Source organism: Fringilla coelebs (genome assembly GCF_963513975.1).
Source record: "Fringilla coelebs genome assembly, chromosome: 12".
NCBI classification, from domain to species: Eukaryota; Metazoa; Chordata; class Aves; order Passeriformes; family Fringillidae; genus Fringilla; species Fringilla coelebs.
The window spans coordinates 9,169,528-9,191,254 of NC_140038.1; the positions used below are offsets into that span (position 1 = coordinate 9,169,528).

General features: G+C 35.4%; 1 protein-coding gene across 4 annotated transcripts in view; it reads left to right on the forward strand.

Moving 5' to 3' along the window:
* ZNF280D (zinc finger protein 280D) overlaps nucleotides 1–20,123 on the forward strand; it is a 42,894-nt gene extending 22,771 nt beyond the window's left edge. For 3 of the 4 annotated variants that reach the window (XM_084213697.1, XM_084213699.1, XM_084213698.1), the window contains 10 exons: nucleotides 486–643; nucleotides 1,098–1,198; nucleotides 1,293–1,439; nucleotides 1,967–2,101; nucleotides 3,293–3,534; nucleotides 4,638–4,778; nucleotides 6,418–6,480; nucleotides 7,027–7,145; nucleotides 7,323–7,359; nucleotides 18,219–20,123. In XM_084213697.1, coding sequence (XP_084069823.1) covers nucleotides 486–643; nucleotides 1,098–1,198; nucleotides 1,293–1,439; nucleotides 1,967–2,101; nucleotides 3,293–3,534; nucleotides 4,638–4,778; nucleotides 6,418–6,480; nucleotides 7,027–7,145; nucleotides 7,323–7,359; nucleotides 18,219–18,852 — 1,777 coding nt within the window. In that variant the 3' untranslated portion in view covers nucleotides 18,853–20,123. Of the gene's footprint in view, nucleotides 1–485; nucleotides 644–1,097; nucleotides 1,199–1,292; nucleotides 1,440–1,966; nucleotides 2,102–3,292; nucleotides 3,535–4,637; nucleotides 4,779–6,417; nucleotides 6,481–7,026; nucleotides 7,146–7,322; nucleotides 7,360–9,597; nucleotides 9,696–18,218 lie in introns of all 4 variants that reach the window. The other variant, XR_014616457.1, reaches the window with a different exon arrangement.
* Nucleotides 20,124–21,727: the final 1,604 nt, after the last annotated feature.

Consider the following 21,727-nt stretch of genomic DNA (forward strand, 5'->3'; position numbering starts at 1 on the left):
CAGGCCTAAATGCATTAGACAAACAATGTTCCTGGAACTCCTGCTGCGTTTCACAGAAAGCTGTCATGTCCAAATTGCAGATACATTCTTGCTACTTAGTAGTTTTTAGCAGAGCCAAAGTTACATGTGTTTCAGAATGGGGCTTTGAGATTGCTGATGGTGAACAGTGAAAGTGTGAACAGTTAATGTGTCCTTGTTGTCTTTACTTATTTCCCTATATTTCAAGGCAAGAATTTTGTCTAAGCAAACATGAGAAATATAATAGGTTTAGTCTTTAGAACATGTTTTAGATTTGATGTGTGTTCCATAAAGTCAAGCTTTAAGTTTGTTGCCTGTTTTTTTAGCAAACACTTATTACTTAATTTTTTTTAAAATTGAGAAGTCCTTACATAGTAAAATTTCTAAAGAATCCTGTACATCTTGCATATGATATGTATAGGGAATGTTCAAATGTAGCTTTTGCACCTGTTCGCTATAATTTAAAGGTTTATGAACCACATGAAACATCACTTGGAGCTTGAGAAGCAAAGCAATGAAAGCTGGGAAAGCCACACCACGTGCCAGCACTGTTACCGACAGTTCCCCACGCCATTCCAGCTGCAGTGCCACATTGAGAGCACACACACGCCTTACGAGTCGTCTAGTGAGTTGAATTTTTTTCTAAGCCAAAATTTTTAGGAATTTCCCAACTTTTATTTCCTGGATTGTAATTTCAGAGTAAATCTATTGTACTTGAATCACAATAATCTTGAGATTTAATATACGAACAGAGCACTTTTTTTTTTTTCTTTTGAGAGCAATATATATGCAAAAAAGTATTTTAAAAAGCCTTTGGTTTTTTTCCTTGCATTTTTTGTTTGTTTATTTATATATTTTTAATTGAAAGCTTTACTTTAAGACCTCATGTTTAAGGCCCTTGCCTTCCTGGCTTTCTGAAACTGTACAGAGAATTTCTTCTGAAGAGTAGAATAATCACAAGATTTAATGATATTATACATTTCATGTATGTGTGTGTATATATGTATATATATATAAAATTTATGTACATATGACCCCTATCAAATTTTAAATTTTTTCTTGTTTTTCACTTTTTCTAGCGATTTGTAAAATCTGTGAATTATCATTTGAAACAGAGCAAGTTCTATTGCAACACATGAAGGACAATCATAAGCCAGGTGAAATGCCGTATGTTTGCCAGGTATCTCAGAGTGACTTTTGTATTTAGATTACACCACATCTCTGTCTTCACTGTCAGTAAACTTGTAACAAAAAAGTCAAACTTCTTATTTTAGGTGTGCAGCTACAGATCCTCAGCTTTTTCAGATGTAGAAACACATTTTAGAACAGTTCATGAAAACACAAAACATTTGCTATGCCCATTTTGCCTCAAAGTTATTAAAATTGGAGCACCGTATATGCATCATTACATGAGGCATCAGGTAAGCAGATCTTTTCAATCCTTAATGCTAGAAAAATGCTAAATACATTTAACATAATGAAAAAAAACATTTGTATAGTTGTTACTAGGTAAAAGTAGTTAATACATTAGAAGAATTTCAGAAATCTGTAAGGGAATTGTTTTTGTGTGATAGCAGCTTTGTGTTTAAAGTAATCTCTGAATATCTTTGAAAGAATCTTCTTGCTATATGGTTTCTTCATTATATTGTAGTGATTTGATTCTGCTTTTCTTGAGGTTACTAGCAAACCTGCCACTAGTTCAGATAAACAAAAAGATAATGAAGTGTCTTGTAACTGGGAATCTGATTCCTCCTCCTCTTAGTAACTGTACTGCCTTGCGTTTTCAAGTCTCTAATTCCTACAGGGTATCTTATCTTTGTGTAGTATTAGGAGTGAGTTTGTTTAGTTGGTGTTTTAGGAACTGCGTGAGCGTTGCTTGAGACAAGCTAAGGCTAGAGTTTTGTCATGCCATCCATGCTTACTATAGATTGTCATTTGTCTTTAAAAGAAAAAGGGAATATACCGTTGCACTAAATGCAGACTGCAATTTTTAACGTGCAAAGAAAAAATGGATCACAAGACTCAGCATCACCGAACATTTAGGAAACCCAAACAATTAGAAGGCTTGCCTCCCGGAACAAAGGTGAGTGTTCATGCAGGAAAACTTACAGGGGACAAAGGAATAAAAAGGTCTTGGTAGAGAAAAGAGTAGAGTTAGAAAGAAGTGCTTTTCTCCTTTCTTCTGCATAGAATGCATATGCTTAAAACTGGGTTCACCAGGTCTTCTTTAGGTTCAGCATTTGAAGGTATGTGAAGAAAACTTGGGTCCCCTCTGAACACTTATGCTGTCTTTAAGTCAGTCTTCCATTTCTCAAGAAGGAGCTACTTAGACTATGATTTTCTTGTAGTTTTTGGGACTTTTTCCAACAGTTTTTTAGTAAAGTATCAAAATATATGTCCTTTCAATTGCAAGGAAGAAGAGAAGTTAACATTTTGATCAGCTCTTCACAGTTCATTTGCTGTAGAATCAGGAAGGGAAAACTACTTCAGCTGCTGTTGGTTGTCTTGCTTGGTAGAAGGAACGTAAAGTATTAGTTCTTTACTGTGTGATGATACCTCAATTTCTTAAAGATTTCAGTGTCTTCATGACCTAAAAAAAGCTTGGATTATGTTAAAGTTTATGTTAGTAGACCTTGACAGGATGAAATGATAATACTGAAAAACCTGGAACCAGATTTAGAAGACAAGGTGCTTCTAAACTAGGAATATGGGTAAGTATAATTAGGAGTCATATTGTGAATCAAAACCACATTTGAGAGCATGACAAAGGATTTCAAGAATAGCAGATAAGAGGTCAAAAACCAGAATTACAGCTTGGAATTCTAGGATGAGAAACAAACATATCTGAAGGGAATAGACTGGCCCATCATGTAGCAGTAAGGCACCTGCTGTTTTGTTAAATCCAGGCACTGGTGGAATGGTTTGGTATTCTTCTTAGTAGGGCTGATTGGTCTGACACTTCTGCTACATTTTTTTCATTTAAGAAAGCAGGATCTAGCCAGTTGCAGCGCTGGAAAAAAACATGAAAACATGTTTTATCATGACTAGCTATTTCAACCAAAACAAACTTTTTAAGTGTCCGGTTGGCTATTAGAGGTTAACTTGAGTCCAACAGTATTTTCAGTGTTTTGTGGTTTTTAAAGTAATCTTTCATCAGGAGAGTATCTTATGCTATGATTTGTGCTGTAAAGTTGCCTAAACTTTGAGACAAATAGAAGTAGGAACTTGGAGAGCTTATTTCTAAACAATTTTTTTTTAATTTTCATACTTGTAGGTAACTATTCGAGCATCTTTGGGATCTCATCAGTCAGGATCATCAGCTACATCTTCTGTTAGTACAAGCAGTTCTACATTTCAGTTATCACCTAAAGCTAAAAATACAACCACTAAAAATCATAACAAATCTAATACGAGTAAATCAAGAGGAAAATCAAAACAAACTACATCAAGGAAACAAAATGCATGGACAAACAGAAGAAAAAAAGAACCTACAAATATAGCATTTCAAAATCTAAGGTAAAACACTGCCAATAAAATTGTCTTTATGTTTTGAACATAAATAACTGATCATTTAATGGTCTTTCAGTAACTTTAATGCTGTAATACAGAAGATCTGGCACCTTAGGTTTGCTGAGAAAGCAGATGCATAAACTTTCTACATACTGGTACTGTGGTTGTAATTCTGAATCTTTGTTCACTGATTTTGGTGATGGCAGACTACTTTATGATGGAAAAAGAACAAGTGTTCTGGAAACTTCTCTGTGTCACATTTAGAAATTTTCTCTGCAATGGAGCCCTTCTTTTTCTCATTTTTTTCTTTTTTTTCCCTTTTATTTTATTTATTTGATCCCGTTAGTTAAAAGATGAAATCCTGTCTATCCTAGGAGATACAATATTTTGGGCAGCTAATTAAAAAAAAAAATAATCAAGGAAGTAAAAGCAAGGTATTGGGAGAATGCTGTCCTTATCTTGACAATTTATTGGTGTTTGCTGTCCTTATGTTACAGTTTTCCTGGGTGTTTATGGACTGTTTATTACACTGGAGTGTAATTTCATTGGTTATGATGAGTTAGCATTTTTTTTGTCAGAGATGGAAGATGCCCCTCCACTTTCTAGTTTTCTCTGTGTGTAGCTCTGGGAAAGATCCAAAACCAGTCAGCAGAACTGGGAAAGAGCAGGATTATATTCTTGCTTTGTAGATGTTTCAAAGCTTGCCGGTAATATTGGGGTGATAGAAAAGCCAAAGGCTTTTTCTGTACATTGTGATGGATGAAAATAATGTTTGGAAATACTTCTGAGGTGTGTAGAGACAACAGCAGCAGCTGAAGTTGGAGGTTCTCATCCACTGCATTATCTCTTGTTTCCAGGAGTGGCCAATAATGGATGCGTAAATTAACTTTCACTTTTTTATTAGGATCATAATTAAATCATAGTTTAAGTAAAAGCAAAGTTTTCTTCCTTTCTGCTGGTGTAACTTTTAAGTATTTAGCTGATACATTTCTAAGTTCCTCATTTTTCCCTAGTATAGGCAAGATTGCTACTTAAAGCAAAAAGTTTGAAATAGTTATCTCTTCTGAAAGTGTTGCTATTAACTGATAACTACTTCATGTTACTGTCAGGTATCATGTGGGAACTCATAAATGCATTGAGTGTTTCTCAGAAATAAAAGATTTTGCCAGTCACTTTCCTGCATACGTCCACTGTAGTTTATGCAGATACAACACCAGCTGTGGCAAAGCCTATGGGAATCACATGATGAGGTAAGAACTCAAGTTTTTACTGGCTTAGTAAATACTTCTTAAGTTCTTGTAAGGTGTGAAGTGTTTGTTAGGTGAATTTTGAACGGGGTCCTCAGACTAGCAGGGAAATGCGTAAGGTTGGATTTTTTATTTTTTAGCAAACGCTTAAACTCCGCGTTCTTGTTTTGCTTTAACAATCCAATGCTTCAGGCAGTATTATACCTTTGCTTCAGAGTTTCTGTGGTATCTTCCGTAATCACTTCAGCCTGATTTGGCAAATAATGACTAATTACTGCATGTTTTCTGGGTTTCAGAGTGAATGTCTCATTTGATTTTACAAGTGCTGAATGCATACCAGGCCACAGCTATTGCTAGTGAAGTCTGTGCTCAGATTTGAAGGATGTCTCAAATAGCAAACTCAAGTGGATACTTTTCCTTACACTACTTCTGGTCATCCATAGAAATAACATCTCATTTTGTCAGCAGCGGTGGGGCAGCATAGGGTGTTAGTGATGATAGCTGTAAAAAACCTGTTAACAGAAATGCATTCTTTTCAGAGCCATAGAATTATACCCTACAATAATTAGGTACAGATCATGTAGCAGTGACAGTAAAACCATTTTAAAAACCTACTTGTTACTCCTGTGCCCTGAAGAAGCCAACTGTATAGTGGAAAATAGTCAATGTGATTTTCCTTCTGAATTCATATACGTAGGAAATGCCTTGGCATTTGTAATCACTAGGATTCTTGATACTGTGATCTAAGTTTTTAGATACCCTTGATATTGACCTATTCATACCAATTTCAGTGCTCATAGAAGTCCTAGACTGAAATAGTTTGCATGCTTTTATGTGTGTAATCTATTGTTGGCATGCTTAAAAAATTAATAAAATAATGTGCTTAATTCCAACTCTAGAATAAAAAATTACTCTGGAAGGGGAAAGAGGGATCTAAGGTAAATTGTTCCTATTGTTTCCAGCAGTCTGGATGGCAGGTCAAATTCATCCATGCAGTAAAATCACCAGTCTTTTGTCCTTTGTCCCTTTGATGCACTAATGCATCTCCTGCTGTGATCTTTGCAGCACCTACCATCACCTCTTTGGTGAGTGTAAGGAAAAAGTGATAGAGAGGAGGAAGACTGTTAGAGGGAGGGTGTTTGTGGAGGAGCAGCCCCTGTACTTGGCTGCCTGCACGTTGTTCCATGGCAGAGGACATTGTTGGCACATACTTTACCTGCATAAGAGGCAACTTCCAAGTTATCTGAAAATTTCATGTCTCATTAAAAGCCATGGAAGCCCAAGTTCAGCCAAGTTTTAGCTCTTTTGTGGTGCATTCTATAGCTAAAGCTATGGTTCTTGAAAAGCTGAATTGTTGATGGTAGCAGTAAAAGTATATTCTTCCAGGCCTGTGCCAGTGGAGTTTAGCTTTTTGCCTCCCAGGCTCATTTCCAGGGGAGCCAATGTTTTAAACTAGAGCTGAGATTCACGAGTTCATAAGCTTTGAACATTTAATGTTTAAGAATAATGCAGTTCAGTACCTTAGGCTTCTATTTTCATGTTTTGTCCTAAGCAAATTGCAGTGCCATGACTAGTGAAGGGGCTATGCAGAGTAATGTATTGAAGACAATCAGTCTAAGTGGTAATGTTTTCATATATTCAGCTTTCACAGTGCTCGTCCCAGTAAAAGGTTTTGGATCTTTAAGAAGCATTCAGAACAGCTACGGTAATTGAGCTTTTTTCACTTACAGATGGTTATGGTTTTACTTTCTGATGTTGAACTGATAACTTAGGTTGAGATTGTAACCTCTTGAATTTCCACAATTTAAAGTAGAGAAATGAAACCATTAAGTTTTCCAATAGCAGTGTTCTGGTCAGTGACAAATACTTATTTGTCCACATTTATGAACTTAATTCTGAGCAGTTGTAATTTTAAAATTTTTTTTTATTATTATTATTATTCATAAGATGCAAAATAGAGAGGGGGTCAGGGAAAGAAAAAAACAACCATCCAATCAGAGAAACTCATGCTCTACAGATAAATTTCTGTCTAAAGTGTCATGTTCTTTGTACTGTATCCAGCATGGAGATGCCCTGCTCATTGATGGGAATTTCTGATACTAGTTGCAGTAGAAAAAGTAAGATTATGTTTTTGTCAATCATCTCATCTGAAGTTGATTTTCTTTATAGTCTGTCCAGTTGCTGTAAATTAAAAAAAGTGTTTCTATGACCATGTTGTAATTGCACTTCCTTTTTGATTTTTATTTCCTAGAGGTGTGACTGTAGTGTGTCTTAACTGTGATTTCCTGGCTGATGTTTCTGGCCTGGATAACATGGCCACACATCTGAGTGAGAACAAGACTCATACATGTCAAGTTATTGTAGAGGAAGGTGAGTACAGGTGGTACTTTTCCATACAGTTTATAAATACTTCCATGTGGATGTCTCCTGTGTTATCACAGTCCTATTTTGAGTTGCATTATTTCTGTACGTGCATTTAACAGTGAGTACTTCTGTATTTCCACATTTTAAAATATTCTTAATTCAATCCTTTGTTTTTATTTTCAGTTTCCACAGATAATGCAACTGCTGCACAAGTGTCTCAGTAAGTTTATTTTACTGCTTAATGCTTTTTTTCAATTAATTTAGTGATAGATTGCCAAAATTTACACTTTGAACTTGGGTTTATTTTGAATTCCATAGGATTTGAAATGTATGGATGAACACAGGCCTTTACTGTATTAGTGCTTTTTCATCTTACCATGTCCACAACAACAAGAATGAAGAGATAAAGCAAGTACCTATTGCAGCTAAAACAAAATCAGTTTGAAGAAAGATAATTGTTGATATGTTGGAACTTCTCAATTCTGACCTATATACAATGAGATTGTTACTTAATACTAGCTTTATCAAATTAGTGGTTTGTGTCCTTTACTGAAGTAGAAGAAATTCAGTCTTAATATTTAAAAATATTTAGGAATTATTAGAAAAATTATGTTCTTCATATGACCAAGGCATATGGCTTTGTGTTAGCTTTTTTATTCTGAGTTACAAAGAGGAATTAGTATGTATTAATCAGGTTTTTTTTAAGATTTGAAGAAGAACCTGCAGTATTGTGGAGATTGTATTTCAGATTGTGTTAGTTTGGGTTTTTTTAAACCTTAGAACAATCAGACATGCCAAGCTCTCCCTGATTATCCTGGAACAGCTTCTGAGGCTTTATAGTGTAGTTTATGCCTTAATTCAAGGTTTAGAGGTATGTCAGTTAAATCAAACATTTGTGTTTTCTTCATACCATTTCAGAATACAGAATGAAAAATGTCAGTTAGACTGCAAAGAAATATTTTAAAAGACAGAACAAAATGGTTTAACCTTGATAACCCATCTAGCCTGTAGCAGGATTCTAACAGGAGTTAGATAGTCTCATGCATGGTGAGAACTCTTCCAACAGAGTGATAAGTTCTTAGGCCTCTAAGCATAAATCACCTTTCACTGAGTTCTGGAGATTCCCCAAGTAGATTATTTAATATTTATGAGGCATTTTATTTCTTTGTTTCCATAAAGTGGCTAGTAAGAGGAGGTCCTCTAGTAGTTTAGCTTTCAGTGAAACTCAAACAATGACAAAATAGTGTTGAGCTACAATACTTGTGGAAACATGAGCTTTTGTATTTGGAGCTGGCATTAGGTGTTGGGAATTAATGCCTGCTGAGGTGTATGGAAGGAAAGGTTATAGATATGTTGAATGGTGGCTGAGGATGCACAGCTGGTACACTAATACAGCTGTGGCAGGCTGTTGTCAGTACTGCAAGAGGACCTTGCTGTCTTGAATACATTACAGAGACATGTGGAAATATGTAAGAATGTTGGCTGCATGGATATATGTATCTATTGCTCAGAAGCAGATGGATGAGCACTGAAAAGATTTGAAGTAAAGTCAAGAGTATATACAGGTCTGTTTCTGCAAGATGTTAGCATAGGACAGATGCAGATAGCTATTATTTTTAAAAGTTCTGATGCCAACATAAAATTAGTTACTGGTACCACAAGAAGTGATAGAAAATCCATGATGGTGCTTTTTGAAACTGTCAGGCTCATAGACTTCATTAATTTCAGTGAATCTTGTCCTGTTCCATATGCTAGTTCTCTGATACTTTGGACAAGAATATATCATTGTTAAACTGAAGAGCATACCTCTGTAGCAGATATTTTAATTCATAATTTGCTGTACAGAGTACAAAAAAAAAGTTCATCTTTTTGTGGGCTGGTTCTTAGTGGTAATCTTTGGTTGCTTTAGAAGGAGAGGAACTTGCAGACAATATTCATAACTTCTGCTGTATAGTTTCTCAATGATCTCTGAATGTTTCTTCCAATTCTTTGACCTATAATTCAATGGCTTGTTTATGGGACTCTTCAGAATCACTTCATCATTGGAAACAATGACTCAATTATGATCTTGAACACTTTTGGATCTTCTCTTGCATCTCTCAGATGGTGTCTTTGGGTGTCTTTTATTATATATTGGATGGTCTGTATGTGTTTTAAAACTCATCTTTATTGCTAATGATCAGACATGTTCCATGAACTCTGTGTAGAGTTACAGAGCCTGTCCTTGGACCAGAATCCTGCAATTAGTAATACAGATAACCTAGCTGGATATGTTGCAGCAGAATTTGTTTTTTAAATTTTTACTCTACATAAGTCTCCTTGTTTATTTGGTGATCCACCTTGTGCTGAGGAAGTAAGATTTAATAACTATGCGAATACTCTTCTAATTGCTCAACTCTACTTTGCACAACCATTAACATATTTTTACATGAACTGACAGCAGACATTTTTGTTGCAGGGCAGTTGAAAGTGAGCAGGTATCCTATACTGCCTTGGCTCACTGATACATCATTGTGGACCAGAAAATTGAACCCAGTCCAGCTTGGGATTATTTTGGTATGTAAGCAAACAAGGATCTGACCAGACCTTTTCCTTTTTCTTCATGCATTGAAGCTGTGGTATTCTCTTCTTGCATCTTTTAGACCGCAGGTCTGGTCTTTTCTCCAGATATTGTAGTCAAAGGCCCTTTTTGATAATGTTCTCTGCTTTACAGCATTGACTGGCAGCTTTTTGGGGGCTGTACTCTGTTGAAGAGAGGCTTACCAGGAGTGTCACTTACATGGTGCAGTGTTCCTTTGCTGCTCATGTGCAGCATTTCTTCCCTGATCCAGTCTATCAGTATCATCCCAAGCTAGAGTAGTGAGTAAATGGTGATGTATATGGGCTGACATCCAAGCCCATTTTGTTCTGGACTTGATCCCACCTTCTGAAACTAAAAGGCTTTGTTGTTTTTTGGGTGTTCACTAAAGCATAAAAGTCCTGATCTATTTAATATTCAAGTAAGTTATATTTTTTCCTGCCAGTGACATTGTGGTATATAGTGGCAAAATATGCTTTCAATGTCTTCTATTGAATGTAACTACATAAACTGAGTCTTGGCCAAAGGAATTTATTAGCTGCTTTGCTCTCTGGTAGCTTCTTTTTGCTTCAAAATACTGGGAGAGGAGGAAAGCATGTAATGGAAGTACATACATTTATTGAGCCTTGATTCTGAGGGTGGAGCAGCTGCAGTTCCAGTTGATTTCACACCTTGTTCTTTTGGGATCATCTCTTATCTTCAAGGATGCTCTACTCAAGCTACTGGGACATTTGGTGCTTTTGATTTTACTGCTTCTGATTTCATCTTCAGTTCTAGATTATCTATGGCAAGTTTATCCATCAGGATATTCGATGAGCTTTGCTTTTGCAATGATGAACTTGTAATGTTCCTCCAAACTCAGCCTCCTGTTTACAGTGGATATGTTTTGGTTGAATCTCTCATTTCCTAGCCTGAAAACAGCATAATAGCTAAAGCTTACTTCACTTAAGGATCAGTCACTGATACAACTTCCTAGTTGTAAGAGTTTGGTTTTGGTGAATGCAAGCTGTTCTTGATTTGCAGCACTTCCTTTTTCTGAATAATCAAATTCTTTGAGATTAATTCATTTTGACCAGTTTTTTTGTCCTCTTGACTTTTAGTCCTAAATCACAGGTCTGGTGATAGTGAGCTTCTGCAGCTGTTTAGTATTGCTAATAATGGCAAGGATCCTGTCATCCATGGCCTCTTCCACATATTTTGTGACTAAGCATCTGCACACTTACTCACACTTACTCAGTACTCTAAAGTCTTGCTCTTTTTGCTACTTTTTTTCCTTCTGACAGAAGCTGTGTTCCATCTTGAATGCTGCTGTTCAGCTTCAAGCATCACTTACCTACTACAGGTTTTTCTTGCAGGACTTAATTCTGTTTTGGCACAGCAGAATTCAAAAAAAACATAGTGGGTTTGTGTTTTCATTGTGATCATGCTGTTCATTTCAGAGGAAGTTGAATTCATATTTCACTTTCATTCAGGTTTCTGACAACAAGAAGAATGGAATGTGATTGCAGGTTTCTGTGGCTTTCAGAAACCTTCTCTAAGAATTTCCCAGAGGTGACACTAGATAAACACTTGGATTTTAAGTTATGTGAATTCTGTGTCTTTTAAATGCTTATTTGGAATATTGTCCTTCAGTTCTTTTGCAGCTTTGCTACAGAAATTTAAGTTTCAGACTTGCATTTTATGCACTTCTTAGGGTATTTACAGGTATGAGAGATTTGTAGAGATGGTTCATGTAGAATCAGTTGACCTTGTGACATCCTGTTTCCATTTGTGTGAGGATCTTGGAAAAGTTACTCATGTGGAAAACTCATAAAAGCACTTCTAAATCATTAAAATAAATCTGCCTGACTTAGTATTAAATCTCTCTTATGATCCCAACATTTTACATGAATAATGCAACATATTGGACCATATCTGCAAGGGCAGAACATGAATATGCATGACATAACCAGTTTAGCTTATGGTCAAAGAATTAAGATTTCATTTGTATATAGCTTAACCTATCTTTTTTTTTTTATTTTTAGGCACTGAGTGTCACTGCTTGACTAGTCAGTTATGTTTTATCTTTGTTTGAAAAGTCATACAAACAAAGTAAATGTTTGTTTCTGTTATTCTGTTAAATGTAACTGTGCAGCATTTTAAGTTACATCTGTCAAAAGAGGGAATTTTTGCAAGAAGGTGGGATTAATTTTTAAAAAAGCCAACAACTAAAAATCCCAAACCCAAAGACATTTCCATTCTTTTGGGTATGAATAAATTTAAATTTTTTAATCCTGTGTATGATTCACTTGAGTGTCTGGAAGATACCTTGAGCCACTTAAAGTTGATATCTAGAAATTCTTGAAGCTACGGTCATCCCAGAAAAAGTTACTTTTGGTTAGGTGTGGACAAAAAAGAAATGTTTGGCAAAAGATTCCAGCTGAGTTTTTTCTGCTTTCCCAATGCTTGAGAGATGGCTGGGAAGATGGTGGCTTATGATTTGAGCTTTGTGTGTGTGTGTGTGTGCAAATATTTACTATTTTATTGTGTGAGAGCAGGACAAGCAATGAGACTGAATTTCAGAAATGAGGATACTCCTATTTGTGCTTAACTGCATTTTAGAGTCTAGCTTTTGTTACTGACTCCAGATCTCTTCCATTAATCCTAGGTATCTCTTCATCGATCAAATAAAGTCACAGATCAAACTGAATGTAGACTTCAAGGTGTCTAAATTAATGTTCTTACTTGACTTTTACTCTGAGTCACTTTGGTTTTATGGCTGATCCATTCTCTTGGCTATCTCAAGGTGAAATTTTGTGCTCAGCTGCTCCTTTTTTATGGGCAATTTTTTTAAGGATTGACAATTAAAGGGCATTTTTTCCTTGTTCTTAACTAGAAGTTCATGTAGAGTGAAGAATTTCTGGAGAGTTCTAGAAAGGTTTCAGAGTTGCTCAAAACTGTTGGACCAACAGGCTGTACTTACTAGAGGTGGTCACAATCTTTGGTTTATTTTCATAGTGTTCTTTCCAGAAACACTGTGACTTCACAGATAGGAGAAAGTATTGCCTTCGTTGATGTTTGAGATCTATGGGATTTAAGATTTCTTGTGTCATAGAAGTGTTGGGAACATCACAAGGTGATCATTTTCTATGGTTTAGTGTGTATTCATGCAACTTCTGCCAATCACAAATTAGAAGGAACTCTTTTGTAAAACTATACCTAAACAAAATTAAGGTTGAGAGTATACATCATGAATCCAAAGTAAACCAAAATAACAAAGATGTGGTTACAACAAAATGTTACAAACTGCTCATTTCCAAACCAACAGAAATGAGCCAGTTGGAATCTACTCTGTAAGATATAAAACATGAACACAAAAATCTCTCAAATTTGATCACGTGAAATAACATTTATAATGGATTTAAAATAATCTATAGATATTGGATCCAATTCACACACATTTAATTTAGTGGCAAAACTTTAATTTATTGAGACAAGAACAATAGTATGTTTTGTCCTTGGATATGCAATATCTGATCTATTCATGTCTAAGTTAGTGAGTCTAACAGGAGTGACTGTTTTATGACAAATGGCTATTTCCAACATATTAGTTTTAAGTTCTTGAATATAAATAAAGCTAAATATTTGGCATTGCATCATCTTATACTGGTGTGGCTTCTCTTGATTAAATACTTCAGAGTATTTTAAGTCCTGACCCAAAAAATGTGTTCTCATTTGGTTTATCCTGATTATTTCTCTGTTAATTAGAAGAGTATTTTTACAGTGCTACTGAAACCAATCCCTTTTTGTAGATATTTTTGCCATCTATTGTTGCAGATTAGGATGTAATAAATAGTAATATGTGATTGTTTATGCTACAGTTTAAGATGCTGGTTAGCTGCTAGAACATTAATGTTAGAAAGTATTCATGGTGTCCTGCTACTATATGCTTAAATTCTTTTAAAGGTCTGGGGTTAAAGTGCTTTTTTGGATTTAGGAAAATACATGTGGTTGATCAATCTAATATTAGTATAGAGTTTTCATAAAATTTAAGTGGTAAAGCTGTTTTTTGTGTCAAGTATTTTGCACCCTGTAGACAGCCATTAAGACTCGCTGAGGTTGTGAATAATTTAATTTATGATTAATAACATTATCTAAATATAATAGAGGCAGCACCATACTTCAGCAGATTAAATTTGCCTTTAATGCAACATCAACAAAGAAGATTTAGGCATAAGCAGTTTTGAGGGGTTTGTTTGCTTTTTCTTTTTTTCTGTAAGAAACCTTTGAAAGGTTAGATTTTGTTAGAACTGATGACTTAACAAGTTTGTAGGAGATACTTCTTGCTATCTCTGCGATAACATTTTCTTACAGAAACACAGAAAATCAATTTTGGTGATGTTGTGATAAGCTGTTTAATTAATGTGGTTTTCAGAGTCAATAAATTTAAATAATTTATAGCTCATCTCATGTATGGAATGTGCCTCTAAAGGTATTTTGCAGGAAGCATCCCCTCCAGACAGTAGTTGGAGGTCAGCTGCAGCGTTTTACAGTTGTCCTAAAGTCAACTACAGCTCTGTTCTGGGTGTGTGGGTTATGGTAGACAAGTAAAAGAAAACTGAGCTTATATTGGGGAATGTTTTGTCAGGTAGCTTTATGCACTTGATTTAGCATTTCAGACCTTAAAATACTTCGGTCATGGTTTAAAAGGCCTTTCTGGTATGGAGGTCCTTCCTCAGGTAGAATCAGAATAAAAGTAATGCTCACTATCTTAAGACTTTTGGTTCCTGAGGCAAGATAAACTATATTCATGTTAGCTCTTTCAGTTATCTTATAATTTCTGTACACCCAATAAAACACTTCAGAATTCTGAAGGGAAGTATGTTTAAGCTCAGCATAAGTATTAACTTTAAAAATCAGTTTCAGATTACCAAATTGCTTTCTAACTGTAGCTATCTTCATCCTTATCTCTATTTCAACCGTACAGTATTTTAAAACATTGAATCTTAATTTTTTATCCACACCAAAATCTCTGTTAGAGAGAAAGAAGCTAAGTTGGGGATAATGTCTTGTCTTTTCTCCTCATAGTTTAAAGTACCTCTGACCTTACTATCTAGTGTGAAGATCCAAGACAATTCTTTTTTGATTATACATCTTTCACAATTGGTGTAAATTTAACCTTTAAAAACTTAGTCAAAACTTAATTGTGAAAATTTGTTATATAGGCATTTTATAGTGCCTCTAAAGGAAAAAAGACTAACTGCTTTCAGAGTAGCTCTGTCTGCTTCATCACTTTTTATCCTGTCATACACAGCTTGGGTCAAATTATTTGAAATTCTGCCTTTACTTAAGATGCTTGCTTAATAGAGACGAAGTGGTTCAGGTATTAGAGGTTATCTCTGTCTTTAGACTATGGATTAGTAAATGGTCACTGTAATTCTACTTGAATATGTTGTACTATTTCTTCCTATCCTTGTGTCAAAGTAGACAAAAATGGTTTTCATATATAAATCTGTTCTGTGCTTTCTGATGAAAACTTAGATGCTGTTTCCTAAGCTTTAAGGCAGACCTTTGGGCTAGGGATTCTCAGTTCTCACACTTGCTCTGTTATTAACCCAAGGTAGTTATGTTGATACTATCAAGTAACTAGTGCCCCAGGAGCAGATCAGTGGATGTAAGCAGCTGACACTGAAAATGCTGCATCTTTTCACTGCATTGAGGTTCAGAGGTGTTGTTTCACACCAGACTGGTGTTCTGTCCCCTGGACAGAGTGCTCATGCTGTGCACACACACACAGAGCTGCGTGGAATATACTTGATAGTCAGGTCATGAACCTGGACTCATTGGTTTCATTAAACAGAAGTCAGATTTTGCATTCAAATGTTAACTGACGTCCTCTCTTCTGTATAATACAGCTGTTAATGTTCTTGCATTCTCCTGTATTTTTGATGGCTGAATTTGCAGTTTTCTTACACTGCAGCCAGTCCTATTTGCACACAGAGTACTATAAGAGTGCTTTTAGTTGCCAGTACTGGATAGAAGGCTTTTCTTTGCCAGCTACTGACGTACTTACAGAATGAATTCTTGAAATGTTGTATGATTTTTCTTTTAGTATGGTATTCTAGATTATCACAATTGCTATGGTCTGCTGATTCATCTGCAGTTCATCTGCAGTTCATTGCAGAGGCATATATTTCTTGGGAGAACTGTTCTGTCTAAAGGAACTTACTGTTGTGCTTAGCAATCTGAAAGATCATTGTTTGTGGATAATTGTTTTTGGGATGTGATTGTTGCATAACAATATGTGTGTATATATTTCTTTTCTTCCCATACCACTTGTTCCTCCCTGTCTGTGTTTTTGCAAAAATGAGTGAGAAAAGGGGGCTGGGTGGATGAAGCTGGGATTTTGGTTACTAGAAGGTGAAGAAGATTGTAATCAATCTGTTGATATGTTAAGGGCATATTTGTCCTTTGAGGAGTTTATTGGTGTGAATCTTGTCTCTGTGTGTGTGCACATGTATATAATTCATCTGGGTTTTTCAGTGTGGAAACACTGCTTTTTGTGGGATAATTAGTTATTAGTCATCCCTTTATTTAAAACTTTTTTTTTTTTTTGTTTTTGCATATCGGTTCAAAACTTCCCATGTAAAGCACAATACTGTGCCTGTTGGCTCTGCAACTCATCTTGCCCTCAAGCTGCTTTTTGAAAAATAGCAGCTCAAGGTCATATTTGTATGCGCTGTTTCATGAAGAGTTGACTAGATTTTCAGATGAAAACAGTTGTAAATATTGAAGTAGTGTATATATGGCACTGTATAACTGAAGTGTTTCTCTGGAGTCGATGAAGAAATCAGGAACAGTTATGCCATGCCAGTTATGTCAGCCTCACCTGACGGTGCTTCTGAGCATTGGCTTTTGTACTGGAACTTAGTCTTGAGTTGCCCTTCCAATATTACCTTTTTTGCCCTTTTCTTTCTAGGTGTTTGAGGGAGAAGAACTTGGATAGATAAACTGTGTATTTGAGGAAGTAATCTACTCTTTAGCTACTCTACTAAATGAGAAAAACCCCCAAACCCTAACATTTCTCTTTGACAAAAGTAGCAAATACAGGATGTGATTTGGTAAATAGTTTGGCCTATCTCTTGAGTTCATTCCTTACAATGGAAAGTCAGTTTAACAGGATGAAAAGATTCCTATGACTACCCCAGTGATGACCACCAAAATTTCACCATTAAAGGGTGTCCCAACAGTCTCTTATTCCTTCTCAAATTATTCCTCTGACCTAGAGTAGAAGTCGGAAAAGTAATATTCTTGGATTAGTTTATTTAAATAAAAGTAAAACTTGAAAACAGATTTCTGAATGGTTGTGGCTCCTTTTCCAGAATAGCCATTTCCTGTAGAACTCAATGTCACTTATCATATAATTGAATCACTGGAATTGTTTTAAATTAGTTTAAATTAAATTCAAAGGATGAGTAGAACTTATGTAGGTTTTCAGCTTGAAAATATAAGAAAAAACATAGTAGCAAGGAATCGGCTCTTCTTTTTAGGAGTTCTGAACTGTGTGTTGCTTACAGAATTTGAGTGGCTTGAGCCAAAAAATGTTTAAAACCACTTGAAGAAATAAAATAAAAATGCATTTTGATTAATGAGCTATGTGGTGATATTGTGTTTCTCACAGCTTTTCTCTGCATGTTACTGTTCAGATTGTTACTTTCAATTTGAATTTTAAAAGGTCATTTGGGAGAATTAGCTTAATTTCACTTTGTGTATAGAATTTATATCTGAAATCAGACAAATTCTTGTTCTTCTATCTTTTCTTTTCCTTTCCCCCACACTTTCTTTTGTTTGTCAACATCATCATTTTAGGTAATTCAATTTGCTTATCATTCTGAAAAACTTTGGATTGATTAAAAATTGTAATAAACTTTTACCAGATTTAATCTTTACAGAAAAAAATTTAACTTGTCTGTGTTTTCTCTTTATAAACACTCAGTTTTACTCTGAAAGGTGACTGAAAATACTGCTTCACAGATCTGCTTTTTCAGTGAATCCAGATTGTGATTGCTCCAATAAATTTTGGATTTATTAATTTAGATTTCCAGCTGTTAGCTTTATTCTCATGAATATTGCAGAGTCAGTGGTATAAAGGTATAAAGCAATTTTATCTGCATCTGTATCAAAGAGGCTGTGCAGGTAGAGGAGCTACTACAGGTGTTACTTTGGGAAATTCCATGTGTCATACAAAGGCAGCTTTCCTTTCTGCAGCTGAAATGCAAGAACTGGAGTATTAATTGACTGCTAAATGCGAAGCTGAGCTTGTAAATAGATGAGAAAAATGCAGATGTTAGTTAAATTCTGCCTTTCTTGCTATGAATCCTCATGACAAATCCCCAAGAGGAAATCTTTAATACCCCCCAGAGTGTCACTTTGCAGAGTATAGCCAAGCATTGCATTATTTCGTTTATAACTTAAAATTATAAAAATCATATTGAAAAATAACTTGTTTTGGTTTTTTCCAGCAAACAAGAGCATGACTCTTCAGATGAAACAAAAGAATGCAGTAGAAATCAAACTAAAAAAGTTGCATCCGTTGAAAAGAGGGAAGACTCATCACTGTCAAATACAGAAAATGTCCGTAGTTTGGAACTCCCTGGCAACTGCTCAAAGAATTCTTTGCATGAGAAAAGAGCATACTGTGATTCAGCTAACAGCAGACAGTTAGTAGATGAGAAACAAAAATGTATTCATGATGAAAGTGAGATGAAAATGTGCCAAAGTTCAGATGACATTGTCCTCAATGAGCAGACTAAAGTGCGTAGCTGGGATGAAACTGCGCTTTCAGCCAAGAACGTGAGGGACTTAAAGCTGACACTGGGTGAGGATGTCAGTTTTGAGCAGTTCCTGAGAAAGAGGGATGAGCCTGAATCTGTTAGTTCAGACATAAGTGAACAGGGCAGTATTCATTTGGAGCCTTTAACTCCATCAGAAGTACTAGAGCATGAAGCTACTGAAATTCTCCAAAAAGGTAATGTTGCACCTTCATCAAAGAAGGCGGGACAGCTCGCTGAACAAACAGATGAGACTTCGAGAGAAAGCAATCCCAGCAGAATGGAAACAACTGCAAACAAGACAGATGAGAATGAAGCAAGCTGAAATTGTGTTTATTTTATTGTTTGTTTTAAACTATGGTAAGAACACCGTGGACTATTCCTGATGAGTGTGCTCATGGATGCTAAAGACTAAAATTTTTAAAAGGGAGAAAAGAAAGAGACACCAAAGGGAAGTTCGCGTATGGAGGTAGCATGTATGTGTATGTATGGCTGAATTCATTAAGCTTCAAAAAGGTAACATGTTAAAATATATCTTCCTGTCTCTTGGATGTGATATATTATTAGATTGATACTTGAAAAGAGGTATAAATTCTAATTTTTTAATAGTTAACTAGCCCAGGATAAGGTGATTTGTTCGCCCAGAAAGTATTTTTCTAAATTCTTTAGTGTGAATATCATTGAACTGGGGATTGAGTAGAATTCACTTCTGATGCTGATATGGAGCACACTTACAGTGGAGGTTATTGGTCTGCTGATAGTTTAGGTAAATATAAACCTTGGAACTTGGTGTCACATTCCTGTCTGTAAAAGCACGTAAACAGAAGTATATGAATTCGTGCACCTCTGTACAGGTGTAATCCTGCCAGGCTGTAAACTTACCTTAATAAACTTTCAGTGAAAGTGAAATTATTACAATAAAATATATTTGTGGAGTTTTCACTGTGCAGGCTGTGCAGAACTACCAAACATAGCTGTATGAAGTAGGACAAAATGCTGAAAGTACTGTAGCTGTTAGGCTTTTACCATTGGTTTAATTACTCTTAGCTGTAGACCCATAGGAATGGTCTGTAAGTCACACCAAAGTATGGTTTGATGTAAAAATGGTTTTAAGCAAAAATAAGGAAAACTCCAAACTGGAAACACCACCTGGCATGCATTTTGCCATTTTGCAGCTGCTACTGGCTTACTTAAAAATAGGACACAAGGGCATATAAAGTAGTATTGTACAGTTCAATTTCAGGACTTTTTGTAGTCCAAGCTATGTACAGAAAGATGGCTGCTGGTTTTAGTTTGGTTTTTTTGGTTTGGGGTTTTTTTTTTGTCTTTTACTTAGCTAGATTTAGGAATGCATATGATAACAGTAGCTTGCTCCTTTGATTTCATCGCTCCATTTGAAACATTCAGAATGTGCTTTTGACTTACAGTTTTGTTTTTAATGAATGTTAAATGTTTTGAACAGCTGTTAAAAGTACTGCTGTAAATTATTACTTTTTGAGTAAATATTTGCAACAAAAAATTGTCTTTGTGTATAATTTTATGCTCAACTTGAAACTTTGGGCATAGCCTTCTCCTTTTTATAAAAAAGATTTAGTGACAGTTTCCAAAAAATACGTAACTTCATTATTGTGAATTTTAGGTGTATGTTTCACTGGGATTTTTGTTGTGTTTTGGTTGGTTTGTTTGCTCCTTTATTTTAGAATTAAATGAGCAAGTGCCTATACATTTTTTTGTACCTGTGGATTGTGATATGATGTGCTAACCTTTCCAGACAATAGAGATTTTTTTCTGGCCCATCAGCCTGCAACTGAAGTTTCCTCTGTCCTCTTAAGTTGACTGAGCTCAGCAGCTAAGTGAGTCTAACAGTATTAAAATCTAGAGACCATCCAGCTTACTATTGGAACCTCTAAATAAAGCAGATCTCAACAGCCTCAAAAGTTCCTTCAAGCTCTAAAGAGATGTATAATTTAAATTTTGGCCAGCATCTTCATTGTCATCCATGCACGTGTAGAAGACTTTTAAAAAAGAGAAGTGGAACAGTTTATGTATTCACAGCTCTTTGAGATCTGCCTCTTGAAGAACCTCAAATACCACAATACATGAAAAAGCTGAGAAGAGTAAGTTGGATTATTCCTTTGTTCTTTAAAAATTTCAGTGAAACCATTAAATAGTGCTTTGGTTAACCAGTCTGATGTCTTCATGCTTTCACACAGGCAAGGTTACTCAATGTGATGCTTTATTTTAGGCAGTTTAAAGCAGATCATCAACTACAAAACTGTATGTGTATGTTACCAAGGGAGTTTTGAATGCATCTGTGTTGGAACCCAGGGAAATCTGTAGTATTTTAATCTGGTTGGTGATCTTCCATGCAAATTATATATTTTGAATAATGCTTAGATATGTGGTGTTAGAAAAGATTTAAAGTTCAACTGGAACCAGTTGTGATACTTGAAATTTCCACGTGTCTTTTATTATGCATTTGAATTTTTTAAACATTACCATTTTAGTAAGAAATTGGAAGGATTTGGCCACAGTGTTGATAAAAGGTGGTAACTAGAACTCAAAAACCTGAGTATTTGTCAAAATTATGTCCATGTCATCTCAACTGCTTATTATGTAAAATGTCATTTGTTTCAAACCATGTTGACAATGCTTATGCAAAAAGTAATGTTAGGTAAAAACCACTCAAATATCTTCTGGTCCTTCTGAAAGAAGAGGTGAAAGAACTTGATTGTTCTAGCAAGAGCAGCAGATAGCTTTTCATATGCAGGGAAGGAATATCATGAAAACACTGGCATGGTGTTTTTGTGAAGGAGGAAAACTAAAGCTCATTACTCTTTCTCTTATACAGAGTAATAGATTTGCTCATAAACGCTGTAGGAAACTGCACGAGTACAAAGATAAATTTCTATAATGTTATTTGGGAGGTTTCCCAAAGAAGAGATAAGTTGAATTGGTACTTTTGGCAGAAGCTGCTGTGGAGGATCAAGTTTCATTAATGCATTTTCAGTTAATTGAACATAACGACACATGATTCAATTTGTTGTATCTGAGTCATTTTAAAGTTGTTTTTTCCATCCAGCCATCAGTAGTTCTTCCAGCGTGTCACCTCTTTTTGTCCTGGAGAAGACATTTCACCTCCAGTTTTCATTGCCTTACCTAAAAACAGTCACTTAATTCTTGGTGTCCGTAGTAGAATC